Below are 14,256 nucleotides of genomic sequence, written 5' to 3'. Positions count from 1 at the left end.
TTATGGAGGCACTGAGGGTTAGAGATGGAAGGTACCCTACAGAACACCTTCTCAGAGCAATCTACTAAAGTTACAGAAGAGATTGCAACCCACAGAAGTAACAGATATTGGCCAAGACCATAAGCAGAGGGCTATGATGACTAGCATTTAGATTTCTGAAGTGATCTCATCAAGTATTTCCAATGATAATATGGATAAGGTTGATAAGCTCACCCAAAGATATTATTAGCAATAAAAAATGCATGATCTATTCCAATTCAGTAAAATAAGATGAAATGTTACACACCTGAAACTCGATTCACACTGTTTTCTTTGCCATGGTACAGGTATTGTGCTATTTTCAAAATTCTATGGCTTCTACTCTACTTTTTCCTCTACATCGGTGTTTTAAAAACATTTATTTTTTAAAAATGTACCTTCATGTGTCTTTTATAAAAGCCCAAAAATGTTTTCTCAAGGTCATGTGGAGTTTCAGCAAGGGAGGTTACAGGTTTTCCTTGCTTTATACAGAAATTTTTGAAAATTTAAACATAAACTTTACAGTTAAATAAATATTGTTATTATATATGTGTAAAAACTTAATATTTAAATGAACTCAAAAGTTAAACGTTAATTCCCAAATCAACCTGATTTGTAAAAATAGGTTTAACATGTATTAGAATTCCTTAAATTGGTCTGTACCTGTTTGGCTCTGGCAATATCAGCCTCTGATATATGCCAATATTTTTTAATAGCACTCAAAAAATTCTGTATCTAATTGAAAGGTATTAATGCAATTTTGCATAAGTAAGATCTGTTATCTGAATGAACACTACGCTGTTCCTTTTACCTAGCAATTGCTCTATCAGGAGCAAGGCAATGGGCACTCTTTCCTCCCTCTCCTCCTCTTGTATAGTGAATTATAAATAACTAATCTCAATATGAGTGAAGAATGAATTTTATACTTTAAAATCTCTCTTGTAAGTATTTTTGTTCTCCCCTTTTTCCCCAAACTCCTGACGTAGCCACATGCACCTTTACTTTTCCTCTTGTCAGACCCTCTGAAAGGAAACACTTATTTTTACTAGAAGATATCATATTAAATCTTTGGATAAAGAGAATAATTAGAAAGTTGATTTATGTACTATCTCATTTTTAAAGAAAATTGTAAGAATACTTTCCTTCTTTCCTACAGTGAGGTTTTGTTTAATGTACAATTATTGCCTTAATTGGATTACAATTGCCTTCAGGTGAGTTTATGCCTTTCATATGATCAAAAACACACACATAAAAGATATTATTGAAAATGGAAATGCCCTGGATTTTGGTGATGGGAAAATTCCAGTTTTTCTGTTTACCTATTGGATGGCAAACAATTGTATTATATTCTACTTTTGCAAATATTGTTAGTGTAAGAAATTCATTTAAGGATTCTATTTGCTTTTATTGCTAAGCTTTCTACATACTTTAATTTTATTATGTTCCTGCTCTCTGATATTTTATATTATTAGAATATAGAAACACTTAATGCAACATAAAATAGTTGATATAATTAAACTTAAGTAACACATTAGTTTTTTTTAACTGAACCATTCCAGTACACCCTACTGTGTTTATGCCTGTATAATTATACGTCTTCTGACTTGTCTCATGTAATTCACAATTTCTTCCTGCTGCTTAATCGCAGACTTCAGCAAGCACATTTTAAGGGGAAACACTGAGTATAATTTTTCTATGAATCTTTTATTTTCCATGTGCATTAAGGCATTGATAACCCACAAGAAAAAAAAAATGAGGGATATATAAAAGATACAGGAGTAAAGGCGCAAGATGGTTTTCAAATATATGCATAATTTAGATTTATTCTTGTAGGAGGAAATCATAAGAAAATTAATCAGCAATATATGTGTGGACTTCATACCAATCATTTTTACATAAAAAAGTATCAGTTATCGTATGTTGTTTCTTTATCACAAGAAAGAACTGGCATCAAAAGGCAATCAAGCTTATAGAATCAAACTGGCAGCCTAGCTCTCAGAGCTTTCTGTGGTGCATGAAACTTCTTTGAACAGGAGAAATGTTAGTTTTCAGATCTTAGGTGGAAATAGACCAAATAATAAATTATCACTCTAAAAATTATCTTTCTATGATTTATTGGCTTTTTGATAGCATAATTGTGACGGCTAGACTTTGATTTCCAAAATATTTGATAACATTTAAAGACGTCAAAAGAAATAATGAAAAAGTACAGACTTTGTCTACAGAATAAGTTGCCGTTACCTGTCTATGACGATAAATAGAGACAGTGACAGACCATTTTGGGCTAAATATGGTATTATTTACTTTAGACAACAGAAACGGTAAAGTGATAAAGAGTTAGACTTACTAGAGAGAGGTGATTGTAAAGCTTTTCATGAGAGGCATATTGCTTCACCGTAAAATAGTGTTGTTATAACAATCTTTTGATTTTTAGCGAGATTCCGATAGCTTTCATTTCCATAATAATCTTTGTTCTGGACTTTAGGCCAGGGTAATTGTGCTGCTCCTTTTCAGCCAGAATCAGTTCCTTTAGGGGAGACTGCAGATGACTCCTTTTAACCCTTTGAAATGGTGCCTGTAGTGAATTATGTCACTAGCATGCTCTGGACCAAGAAGTTTGGCAATGAATATCCTGTTAAATATTCAGCTTGTCCTTCACAATTAACTCTCTCCCCTCCATTCTGAACTGTTTTCTTCCTCCTAACAGTTGTAATTGAAATTGGATGAATAAACAGAAGTTTTAGGCTAGCTTCCCAAACCTTTCAATAGACTTCTAGGAAAGAAAATCTATCACTCCTAGAAAAGCAAAAAAGAGAACTGTCCAGTGATCATGCCTGAATGTAGGATGCTGAGCTAGACTGAAATTGCATTTGATCTGTTTCTCTGTTGATTTTGTAAACCTTTCCAAGGGTTTCCATAGTAACAAGTGAATTATCCCCTCTCCCCTCAACATCTTTCATGCATGTTACAGGAATAAAGATAAAGGTTAGGGTGAGAAAAGCTACAGTATCTTTTCTACTACCAGGATGTATCTGAAGAAGTCATGATTAGTCTTTTAAGAAATCAAGTATGATTTCCCTACTCCAGTGATATGAAAAAGTTGGGTCAAATTTTACTTACATCTCTGATGTCTGCGTTTGCTCCTGTACATGGTCATTTTGAAAAAAATCGACTTTCTAAGAAGTAATTGATTTGACCACGGAGACAAAGAGACGGGTTGTGCTCCTGCTTTGCAGTAAGACTGTTGCTCACTGACAGAAGGTAACCAGCAATCACACAGTGAAAGCCAGGGTAATACCATTCTCATAAAATTACAGGGGAGATGCTACAGCCTGTAACTACTCTATCTAATGTAAATCTTCTAGGGAAAATTGTATTTCCTTCACCTCCCCCCAACCTACAGCAGTTAAGTTCTCTAATGAAATCTGTACTACTAAACTGCCATCCGTGAAGCAATGTTGGATTAAGAATAGATTCATATATTTAGCAAGAATCGCAAAACTGAAAATCTAAATATAAAAACCCTTGTTTAGTATTTATATAAATTAAAAGTTGGGTTTATATATCTTTTAACCACTATAGAATACTGAAATTTATATATGATTCTGAAACTCTGCTAAATTTTTTTCTTCTGAGAACCTCTGATACACTTTGTATGTTCAATTATTAAAGCATTATCCATTTTAGTTTTTGTCTATTTCCCCAAACAGTCTGTGCTTCTCAGGCAAAATAGAAATTGCACATTTTCACATTTATATTCCCAGAAATTTACAGAGAAGGTGCACATAATAGGTTCTCAGGCTCAGTGAGTGCCTACTATGTAGCAGGCACTCTGCTCCTTCTTGCAAGAAGCCTCTCCAGAAGCTTCCCCCACCCCCAACCCCTGGGGCCTCAGTTTAGTCCTCAGTTCTCTACTTTGACAGTATTTGGGGGCATATCTTTATCTGAATATGTTTCACACTGTCACTCAAGTGGACAAGGTGGAAGCTCTGCCTTCATTATGGTTTGTACTATCCTTTTCTGAGAGCAATGCCTGGCATGCAGCAGAAGCCCAGGAACACTGCCTCTCCCAAACACTCCAAATGAGAACATGGTTTCAAAAACACCTTTGGGTGCTGATTAGGGTGTCTGAAATTCAGTTGTTATTTAAAATGCAGAAGGACCCACATGCGAGTGAAGAATTTCTATGTCATAAGACTTCCTTGTTATGTATTAAGTTTCACCTTCTTACCAAGAAGCAGAAGTGGAGATATTCAACTGTTCAAAGTTATTTTTTTTTAAGTGTGAACAAATCCAGGCTACCTACTACCTACTAGTAGCTGGAAATATCGTCTCCATAACTCTCCTTAATAGAAGCATTATTTCAGTGTAAAGGATTTTTTTTTTTAACTTAAATAATTACATTTTGTAACCACAGATACTAAGAATAATATTTGATAAGTTTTCAGCAATATTCTGTTCAGGGTCCTTGACTTTTGACTAACTAAACTCTTTGGTAAGACTGTTGGTCAAAGATCACTATGGTTATATCCTGCTTTAGGGCATAGTCAGTGTCTGTTTCTCTTCCTATTAGAACATACATTTCTGAGGATAAAACTTCATTTCCTTCAGAGATGTATGTCCAGAGTTTAGATCAATGCCTGGCACAAAGTAGGCTCTTAATAAACATTTGTGGAATAAATGAGTTGTGTGTGTGTGTGTGTGTATGTTGGGGAGGGTGGTGGTACGGAGCCTTGCTCTGTTATCCAGGCTGGAGTACAGTTGTGTGATCTAGGCTCACTGCAAACTCCCCCTTCCAGGTTCAAGCGATTCTCCTGCCTCAGCCTCCCGAGTAGCTGGGATTACAGGTGCCTGCCACCATGCCCAGCTAATTTTTGTATTTTTAGTAGAGACAGGGTTTTGCCATGTTGGCCAGGCTGGTCTCGAACTCCTGACCTCAGGTGATCCACCCACCTCGGCCTCCCAAAGTGCCAGGATTACAGGTGTGAGCCACCATGCCTGGCTATGAATGAATTTTAATAAACAAGTTTCAGTTATAAAGCCCATACAATCACAAATTCTTTTTCAATAAATTTAGACAAGAGTCAATTCATGTTTATTGACTACAGTAACTTTTCTACATAATTAAAATACTTGTTATTTCACATCTTTTAGTCCCAATGTTAATTTGAATGCATTCTCTCATTATATGAATTCTCAATATATAGATTTTGATGAAATGTATATATTCACAAGTATGAAGATCTACTGATGTATTTTAAAGTCACAGAAACAAAGTCATATTTAATAAGCAATGTCTCCTTTACAAAAGCTATTTGCTGATTTCTTGGACACCAATGCCATAAGACCAACAAGGTATGAAAACTGTTGCAATTCAATAAAATTAAAAGTTTTTCTGACATAGGTGGTATATATTTATGATATGAATAAACATGGTGATGATTAGGCAGTAATGGACTAATGACTCAGATGTCATTGATATTAGCATTATTCTTTGACTATATACAGTCAAATTTGTAGTTTTTCACTTTTCACATTTTTTAATTCTCCATTATCTATAATTAATATCAATCTGAATAGTTTTTGGAAAGACCATATGACAGTTTAATTAACTTCATTCATATGTACAAGAAGCCCTCACCCTTCAGCCTCATCGATCATCACACCTATACACATTAAAATCCACATGTATATATAAACAGATACACACTAAAACAACTAGCCTGACTTGTACTCCTCAATGTTTGGCCCAGCTTTCTCCTCTAGACCTTTACATCAGGGCTGACTTTCTTAGGCTCCATATACGGGATTTCCATCTCATCAATCTTTTCTTACGTTACTTTTCTGTCTCACCTCAGTGCATTTAGAGCATCTACTCCTGAATCTCACATCTGGGCCTAATGGCTTGAATCCTGGAGGGCTTGAGGCCAGCAAATTTGGGGATCTCACATATACCTGGTGAATACAAGCCAAGTTCATGAGCACCATGCCGCAGTAGGGTAGGCAGGTGAGAGAAAGGCAGGGGCAGTGGCTTCGGGGGTGCAGAGTCCTTGGTGAAAGTGGAACCTGGGAAACCTTCATTCCAAAAAGTAGGAAGACAAAATATAGACATAAGGGACAGAGAGAAAAGTTGAAGAGAGGGGCATGTCCAGGCACCCCACTCTTCTTCCTACCCTCTTCGAGAATCCCAAATGGGCTAGAGTTGTTTTGTTTGCAAAATCAGTTTTATGCCTATAACAACAGAGGCCAAAAGATGCCTTAATTAACAAACTTTCTCCTCCTCTACTCCCTACAATCTGCTTTTCTTTTACTTAAATTGATCTTTATACTCCACACTTAAAATGCAAATCTAATGAGTGTTGATACATTGGGATAAATGAATTCTAATTAAAAATCAAATAATTGTATCTATACCTTTCATTTCTTGATGGAAGGAACCAGTAGAAATAAAAGCCTATAGCATATATACTTTTAATACAAATGTATAATATAAACTGTCCTTTTAACAGTAGTAGAATAACAAATAGAAGACAGGAGAGAGAGGGGGGAGTGAGATAGGAGGGAGAGGGAAAGAGGAAGAGAGAAAGGGAAAGTGTGTGTGTGTGTGTGTGTGTGTGTGTGTGACAGAGAGAGACAGACAGACTATGCATCTAGTCCTGTGCTAAATATACATCATGTCACATAATCTTCTGTTACTTGGGTATCTCTATCCCAATTTTGAAAATGGGTAAACTTTAGCCAAATGAGGACATGTAGAGGTAATGGTCAGGGACACAGCATGACTTACATAGTTGTGTCGAGAGCATTTTACCGGGAACTAGGCCAATATGATTTAGGGCTGAATTATGTGGCAATGCACTGGGTAGCTTCTAGGGGAAACTTACCTAAAAGGGGCTCTATGGTGTCACCAGTAATGTACTGAAACCAAGGAAATCATATTTGCCAGAACTCAACGCAGGGAGTGAATGCTGTGTGATTTAAAAAGAGCTAAAATTTAGAGAATGCTCATTAGGTGCTGAGGTCTTTTCGAAGTGTTATATGCATTATTTCATTGAACACTGAGAACAGTCCTATGATGTATGTATTGTTATTATTGGTTTCATTTTTATTACTATTTTCATCATTCTTACTTGATGCTTCAGTAAAGTGAAGCTAAGAAGTTATGTCTGAATAAAGTGTCACAGAGGGCAAGACATAGTGTCCTGATTAAAATCTGGCTAATATTTCTCCCGAGACAGTTCAACATAACATGCCATGTGAGGTGAAGGGATACTTTGAGTAGTTGTTCAGGAAACACGAGATGAGACCCCACAAGGGATGTGTTTCCACAACTAGTTGTGCTAAATTACCTTCTAGAAGGGGTGAATCCAGTTGACTGCAGGGCTTCTGGCTGCCTGGCAGGGACATTCAAGTTTGGAGCCAGAGCTGACTTGGGATAACAGAACAGGCCTTCTCAGCTCTGCAGCAGGGATGAGGACCCTGTCTTACTGGAGTCGCCTCACTCCCTCTCTTCCTGATCCTCCAGCCCTCATCCTTTCCTCCAAATAAAACCCTAACTGGGTATTTCCAGAATATCAGATGTATCGAATTATTAGCTCATCTGGAGTATTGACATCTTTATCTGGTTTTCAAGTTAAAATATGTGTTGACACAAACTCATCCTTTTTTATGGCTGCATAGTATTCCATGGTGTATATGTGCCACATTTTCTTAATCCAATCTGTCACTGATGGACATTTGGGTTGATTCCAAGTCTTTGCTATTGTGAATAGTGCTGCAATAAACATACGTGTGCATGTGTCTTTATAGCAGCATAATTTATAATCCTTTGGGTATATACCCAGTAATGGGATGGCTGGGTCATATGGTACATCTAGTTCTTCCTTTGTAGGGACATGGATGCAGCTGGAAACCATCATTCTTAGCAAACTATCACAAGAACAGAAAACCAAACACCGCATGTTCTCACTCATAGGTGGGAACTGAACAATGAGATCACTTGGACTCGGGAAGGGGAACATCACACACCGGGGCCTATCATGGGGAGGGGGGAGGGGGGAGGGATTGCACTGGGAGTTATACCTGATGTAAATGACGAGTTGATGGGTGCAGCACACCAACATGGCACAAGTATACATATGTAACAAACCTGCACGTTATGCACATGTACCCTACAACTTAAAGTATAATAATAATAAATAAATTAAAAAAATATATGTGTTGAATTTCATAAACCTTCTAAGCATTTTGTGAATACACTGTATATAGAGTGTATAGAAATCTTTAACTTGAATTTTATGATGCCTCCATTTCAGAGAATTGCTAGAATAATTAAAGCGGAAAAGATGCAGCAAAGTTCTGTTGCCCAAATTCTTTATTAATAGATGTCCGATACAGACCAGACAGCTCCTACAAGTTTGCTGAACAGATAACTGAAGGAAGACGAGGTATATGAACTCATGCAACTTGGACCATGTACTCCCAGCAGGGGCTTCAAACAGGACTTCCAAGAGTGATAGGAAGTGATATCTCAATTCTCCTTTCTCAGGTTTGAACAGAAAATGTTTATCAGGTTTAGATGCAAAGTTACTCACAGTTAACCTTTCTCCTAGGTCATTCATATCACCCAGCGCCATGATGCACGAGGTTGGGGGGACCCTTCTCTTACCCTTTCCTCCTTATCATATCAGCTGCCCCTGTGGTAACACTGGCTTTTCTCTTCTTAGAGATCAATGTTTCCTTCTTTTGAAACACCTCCTTATTCATACAATTCCTATAAATTCTTTATGTGAATACTTTCCTCAGGTTCTTTCAAGGATAACAACCAAATAATTTTCAACCCCAGCATGATCACCAATCCATCTTTTCAGCAATTAAATAAATATATATCTGTATCTTTAACACTCATCTGTATTAAATTACTTGCTGTCTTGATAACTGCCTGGAGATCTGGACCCACATCCATCTGCCCCAAGTCAAGTGCTGTCCTGTAAGTAGATAATCTAAAAGTAGTTACTAAAATATTTAATGGCTATCATATTAAAAACGTCTTGTCATTTCATTCAACACCTCATTTTACTTTATTTATCATTGTTCTTTCTTCAATTGAAGGAAATAAAAAACTTCCTTAAGTTTGGTCCAAGTTTTCACTTGTGATATTGATTCAAATTAGGGAAAAATAACGATTTCCAGAAAGATGCTTCTTTATTCTTGACGGTTGCTAAAAGTGAAATAAGCAAACAAATCAATTCTGTACTCCTTAGTTTTGTTCAGTTTTTTTAAGTATCTGGAAGAGACTTTCATTGTTTTTCTAAACTATAATGGGGTTTTATTAAGTCTTTATTCTTTTTTTTGGACTTTGTCCAGTTTCCTATGCAGTAATGTCAAAGAAATCTTTAAATTATTATGATTCTGAAATATTTAATACTTGCAAGTATTAAACACAGCTAAAAATGTTTATCCTTTATAACTCAAATTACAATTGATTTTATTTTTATTGCATCTCCTTAGTGGTAATTGTTTTTTAGCATTCTTGTTTTTGTTGCTTCCCTTTCTTTGTATGCTTTCCATTTAATTTTATCTGAGTTTTATCTCTTTGTAGCCTAAATTTGATTATCCAGACTTAGTTTTATCCTCTTGGTTGCCTGATTTTCTCATTTACACTTGGATAAATTTGCAGTGTTTTAAGGATAATGAAATTCTATCTTCTTTATCCTTTGTCCTTTACCCTTTATCCTTTATCTTCTATTCTTTGGATGGGTTCAAATATTTCATGGTTACAAAAGAGTTGAAAAATGTCTTTAATTTCCTAGCGATTATACTTAAAAGTATGAAGGAAATTATTTATGCCTATGTAAATAATTTACCTCCCTTCAACATATTTTAAACAAATATTGGCTATTTTATACCTTAAAGGTATAATGTAAAATAATCCTGAACTTTAAAAAGCACAAGATGTCTTTTCAGGTGATAGCCACATAAAAAGTACTATCATCTGCAACAAACTACCTCACAGACATATGGAAGCGATAATATAGTTTATTGGAGGTGTGCATTGCTATGGTCTAAATGTTTTTGTTCCTCTCCAATTAGTGCATTGAAACTTAATCCCTCCTGTGATGTATTTAAAGGTGGGGCCTTTGGGAGGTGATTAGGTCATGGGAACAGAACCCTCACAAATATGATTAGTGCCTTTATTAAAACGACCCCAGAGAGATCCCTTGCCTCTTCCACCTGAGGACACAAAGAGAAGTTGCCTTCTATTGACCAGAAAGAAGGCCCTCACAAGACACTGAATCTGCCAGCACTTTGATCTTAGACTTCTCAGCCTTCATAACTCTGAGAAATAAATTTCTGTTGTTTATAAGCCACCCAGTCTATGGTATTTTAACAGCTGGAGGGGACTAGACAAGCATGATGTGGGAGAATTGCTGTACCATGCTCCCTAGAGATTTTTACTTATGAAAAATACTTCCTTAGTAGCTCACAACTTTTGTCTAAGAGCATCTCCACTGTGTTCTGAGATGAAGGGATAGTACTCAGTTTATAGAGAATCATGATATGAATTCAAGGATGTTTTAATTTCTTATTAGTTTCTGTGATCATGAAAATTATGCATAGAATCTTACTATGAAAGAGTTTACAGAATAGGATATATACACTTATCTATCTACTACCTATTCATCTGTCTGTTATCTATTTATCCTATCTATCTATCTATCTATCTATCTATCTATCTATCTATCTATCTACCTATCTATCTATCTACCTACCTACCTACCTACCTACCTACCTACCTACCTACCTACCTTAAAAGCCACAGGGTTGTGAGTGGTAAAGCTTCCTAGCAAAACAGTGTTCTGAGGTGTTTGTAGGATGTGTCATTCTTCAGTGGCCAGATTGTAGCTGGAGAAAATTCTTAAGCACAGAAGACCCAGGACAATGGTGGGGACCAGCAAGTGGCACGTGAGGCAGAGGAGGGCAGAGACATAAATTAGGAAGTATCCTGTTGTACACACTGCTGACTTCTCAGAGTTCTGCCTTTCTCTTTTCCTGGCTGATTCTATCTTAGTCAACGTCTGTCTTTCCTGAAACTTGCCCTGACTTTCTTCTTTCTGGACTCTGAACTAGAGTATCTGGTTTCATCTTTCTATTCTGTGGGGTTTCTTTCCTTTGTTGTGTTTTATCTATATAAAATTCATTGTATTTCTACTCTATTTTATATATGTGGTAGTAGGGCACAAATTCTTGGTGTGAGGCAGGTAATAAATACATGATGCTAAAAAAGATGAACTGGGACTCAGCACTCCACTGTATGATACCTTGCATTTTCTCCTTCAAAGAATATATGTTATTATCATTGGGACTCTATATTATAATTTTGCATCATCACCCCTAGAGTTCACTAATGTTAGCTTTACAATGTAAGCAATGAATTAAATACATGAATATTTTAATTAAAATAGTTCACTAATTACAGAAGCTAAATGGAATCATAAAAATGAACAATTATTAAGTGCTTACTTTGTGTGAGGGATTTTGTTTATGCTACTTTAATTGTAAAGCAGTGATGTGAGGTAGGAGTCCTCATCCTACAGATAAGGGAACTGAGGTTCAAGGGCCAAGTTCAAAGAGTTTGCAAGAAAGAAGCAGAGCTGGAGTCTGTAAGTTTGTGAGCTTCTAAAGCTGTACCCAGTTCATGATACCACTATCTCATGTGTTGAAAAACTAATTGTCAAAGAAACCAAATTCAGAAAACAGTTGAGAATAGAGAACACTATCTAGGATTTTACTTTAGTTGGAATTATTGGGGTTATTGTCATTTTGGCAAATATACATGCTTTTAAAGTGTCAGACAATGGGAGAACATATTTGATATGTGAGATTTCAATAGAGAATGCATTCTGATATTTACCTATCCTCGTACTCCAGATAAAGAGTACAGTGTGTTCTCCCTTGTAAGTGGGAGCTAAATGATGAGAACATATGGACACATAGAGGGGAAAACCAGTCACTAGGGCCTTTGGAGGGTGGAGGGTGGGAGAAGAGAGAAGATCGGAAAAAATAACTAGTAGGTACTAGGCTTAATACCTGAGTGATGAAATAATCTGTAGAGCAGACCCCCACGACACAAGTTTACCTGTATAACTGCACTTTCACTCCTGAACTCAAAACTTAAAAAAAATTCTAGAGGTGCATATATTGTGATTCTAAACATATTCAAGTAAAGCCTAATCAGTGCATGAAGTCCACTGAAATGATATATTTGCACTAATCTAAGGTCCATTATGGATTTGGAAAATGTTCTTCAGGGAAAATAATCAAGTAGGTTAGAATGACCCAGAACAAATTTCCAATTAAAAAGAGATAACATTATATCAGAAAATTAGGTGCCCATACACACACATAACCAAACTATTTTGAAAATGTTGGTCTAGACATTAAGAAGATTTGTTCATAATTTATAAATGTCTAAAATAGACAAAAACCAATACTATGATATGTAATTCTTTATGGACTTTAAAAAATATCAATTTTGATTTATGGATCATATTCAGCATAATTTTGTTTCTAAGAATAATATCAACATTTTTACCCCCAAATTTCTAATTATTTCCAATTTAAAATGTGCATAAAATATTATATATTAATAGAATTCATTTCAGCCTGTCTTCAAAAGTATTATACACAGCAATCCTGTTCTCCTAATTCTTTTCCTGTTCCTATTTAGTTATAATTATACCACATTGATGAGCTACTTCAGCCTGCTGAGTTGAATAGAATGAATTTTCAGGTATAATTTAGCATTACATAGCCCAAGGGCATTTCAGAAATCCATCTCCAATCCTCATTTTGTGTGTATTTGTGTCTGCTAAAGGGCTTACAACCACCTGGATATTCTTTGACCTCTTATATGTGTTTCAAGTAGAACTATTTGAATAAACTCTGCATTTGCCATTACCAGCACAGCAGTATGTGAACAGTAAATATGTAAATGAAATTCATGATTCTCTTACCATTATAAAAACCATTTTTAGATGTTTACTTTAACGGCCTTAGATACAGAAACAGAAATTATGGTAGGAAAAAAAGAGTCTCATATTTTATTTTCAAAACGTCTTTAGTTTGGCAAACACAAAATCTTATATTATTTTTAAATCATGCCTTGAAAAGCTATAGAAAGCTCACCTGGAGAGCGCAATAAATACTTAAATGAGTCATTAGAGGATTCACAAAATCTGAACACAAATACGGCATGTGAAAAGGTGATTATTCAATTTTAAAAACCTTTGCCTCCCAACTTCTAAGACCATTTAAAGAAACGTTTGTAGGAAAATAGTATAACAAAGAAGGAACCAAGATTTCAGCTTGTGACTACCTAATCTTGATTGAATGAGGAAAAAAATTTCTGTTTTGTGGTTGCCTTTTTCTTGGGTTGATGATCACTTGTGTTTTCAGTAGCATAAATAGTTATGTTCCCATCTGGATAAGATTAACCTTTTTTATTATAACATTTAGGATTTAACATATGATCCCTCATTTAAATTAAATGAATTTAACTTCAGTTTTTTAATAGTATACTTGTGCACTTAAATTGTGTCATCTGGTTGATGTAATGCTAAGTAAAAACAGACATGATTGTTGGTATAGCTTTTATTTTATTTGGGAATACAGACCCTAATCAGGTGATCACAAACTTACAGAATATATTCATTCATTTGATTCATCATCCTGTTCATAGCAGATTTGTGGTGCTATGACAGTGTATTGAAAAAAGGGCCCTTGACAATGAGTAGTCCACTCTTCTCTGAGGCTGAGTGAATGAGTGCTGTATTAGGAGTGTTTAAAGAATGGAGCCATGGGTAACAATAATTAAGCATTAGTGACAGAATTACTGAGAGGGGTAGAAAGTTCAGTGGCCTATGTTGATCTAAGAACAGGATGATGATACATAATTGGTGTTCAACAAATGTTGATACATGCTTTTTTTTTTTTTTTTTTTTTGCTAAGTTTGCTACCAATTTGTAATCATAGTGCAAACAATTTCTCATTACTCAGATTAAGAAAACAATAATTAGTAAATAGAATTCTATACCTCATTGCTTCTTGCAACAAATACTAAGTGTATACTTGTCCAAGATACAAGGGGATAAAGATAAAATAGCCATCATCTTAATCGTAAAATTTTGCTTATAATAGATACGTGATTCATAAAGTTTTCAAAAATAACATTTCAAT

At 35.4% G+C, this 14,256-nt stretch overlaps 1 protein-coding gene across 19 annotated transcripts in view; it reads right to left on the bottom strand.

Annotated features, from left to right (window-relative positions):
* Positions 1 to 14,256, bottom strand: part of RALYL (RALY RNA binding protein like) — a 737,315-nt gene that overhangs the window by 205,108 nt on the left and 517,951 nt on the right. For 3 of the 19 annotated variants that reach the window (XM_073018180.1, XM_073018181.1, XM_038000336.2), the window contains exon 1: positions 3,139 to 3,271. The exons of the other annotated variants lie outside the window; for them this stretch is intronic. In XM_073018180.1, coding sequence (XP_072874281.1) covers positions 3,139 to 3,175 — 37 coding nt within the window. In that variant the 5' untranslated portion in view covers positions 3,176 to 3,271. Of the gene's footprint in view, positions 1 to 3,138; positions 3,272 to 14,256 lie in introns of those variants that run through there. 19 annotated transcript variants of the gene reach the window in all.

This window comes from Chlorocebus sabaeus, chromosome 8 (genome assembly GCF_047675955.1).
Source record: "Chlorocebus sabaeus isolate Y175 chromosome 8, mChlSab1.0.hap1, whole genome shotgun sequence".
Classification (NCBI taxonomy): domain Eukaryota; kingdom Metazoa; phylum Chordata; class Mammalia; order Primates; family Cercopithecidae; genus Chlorocebus; species Chlorocebus sabaeus.
This window is presented reverse-complemented; position numbering and strand designations above follow the sequence as displayed.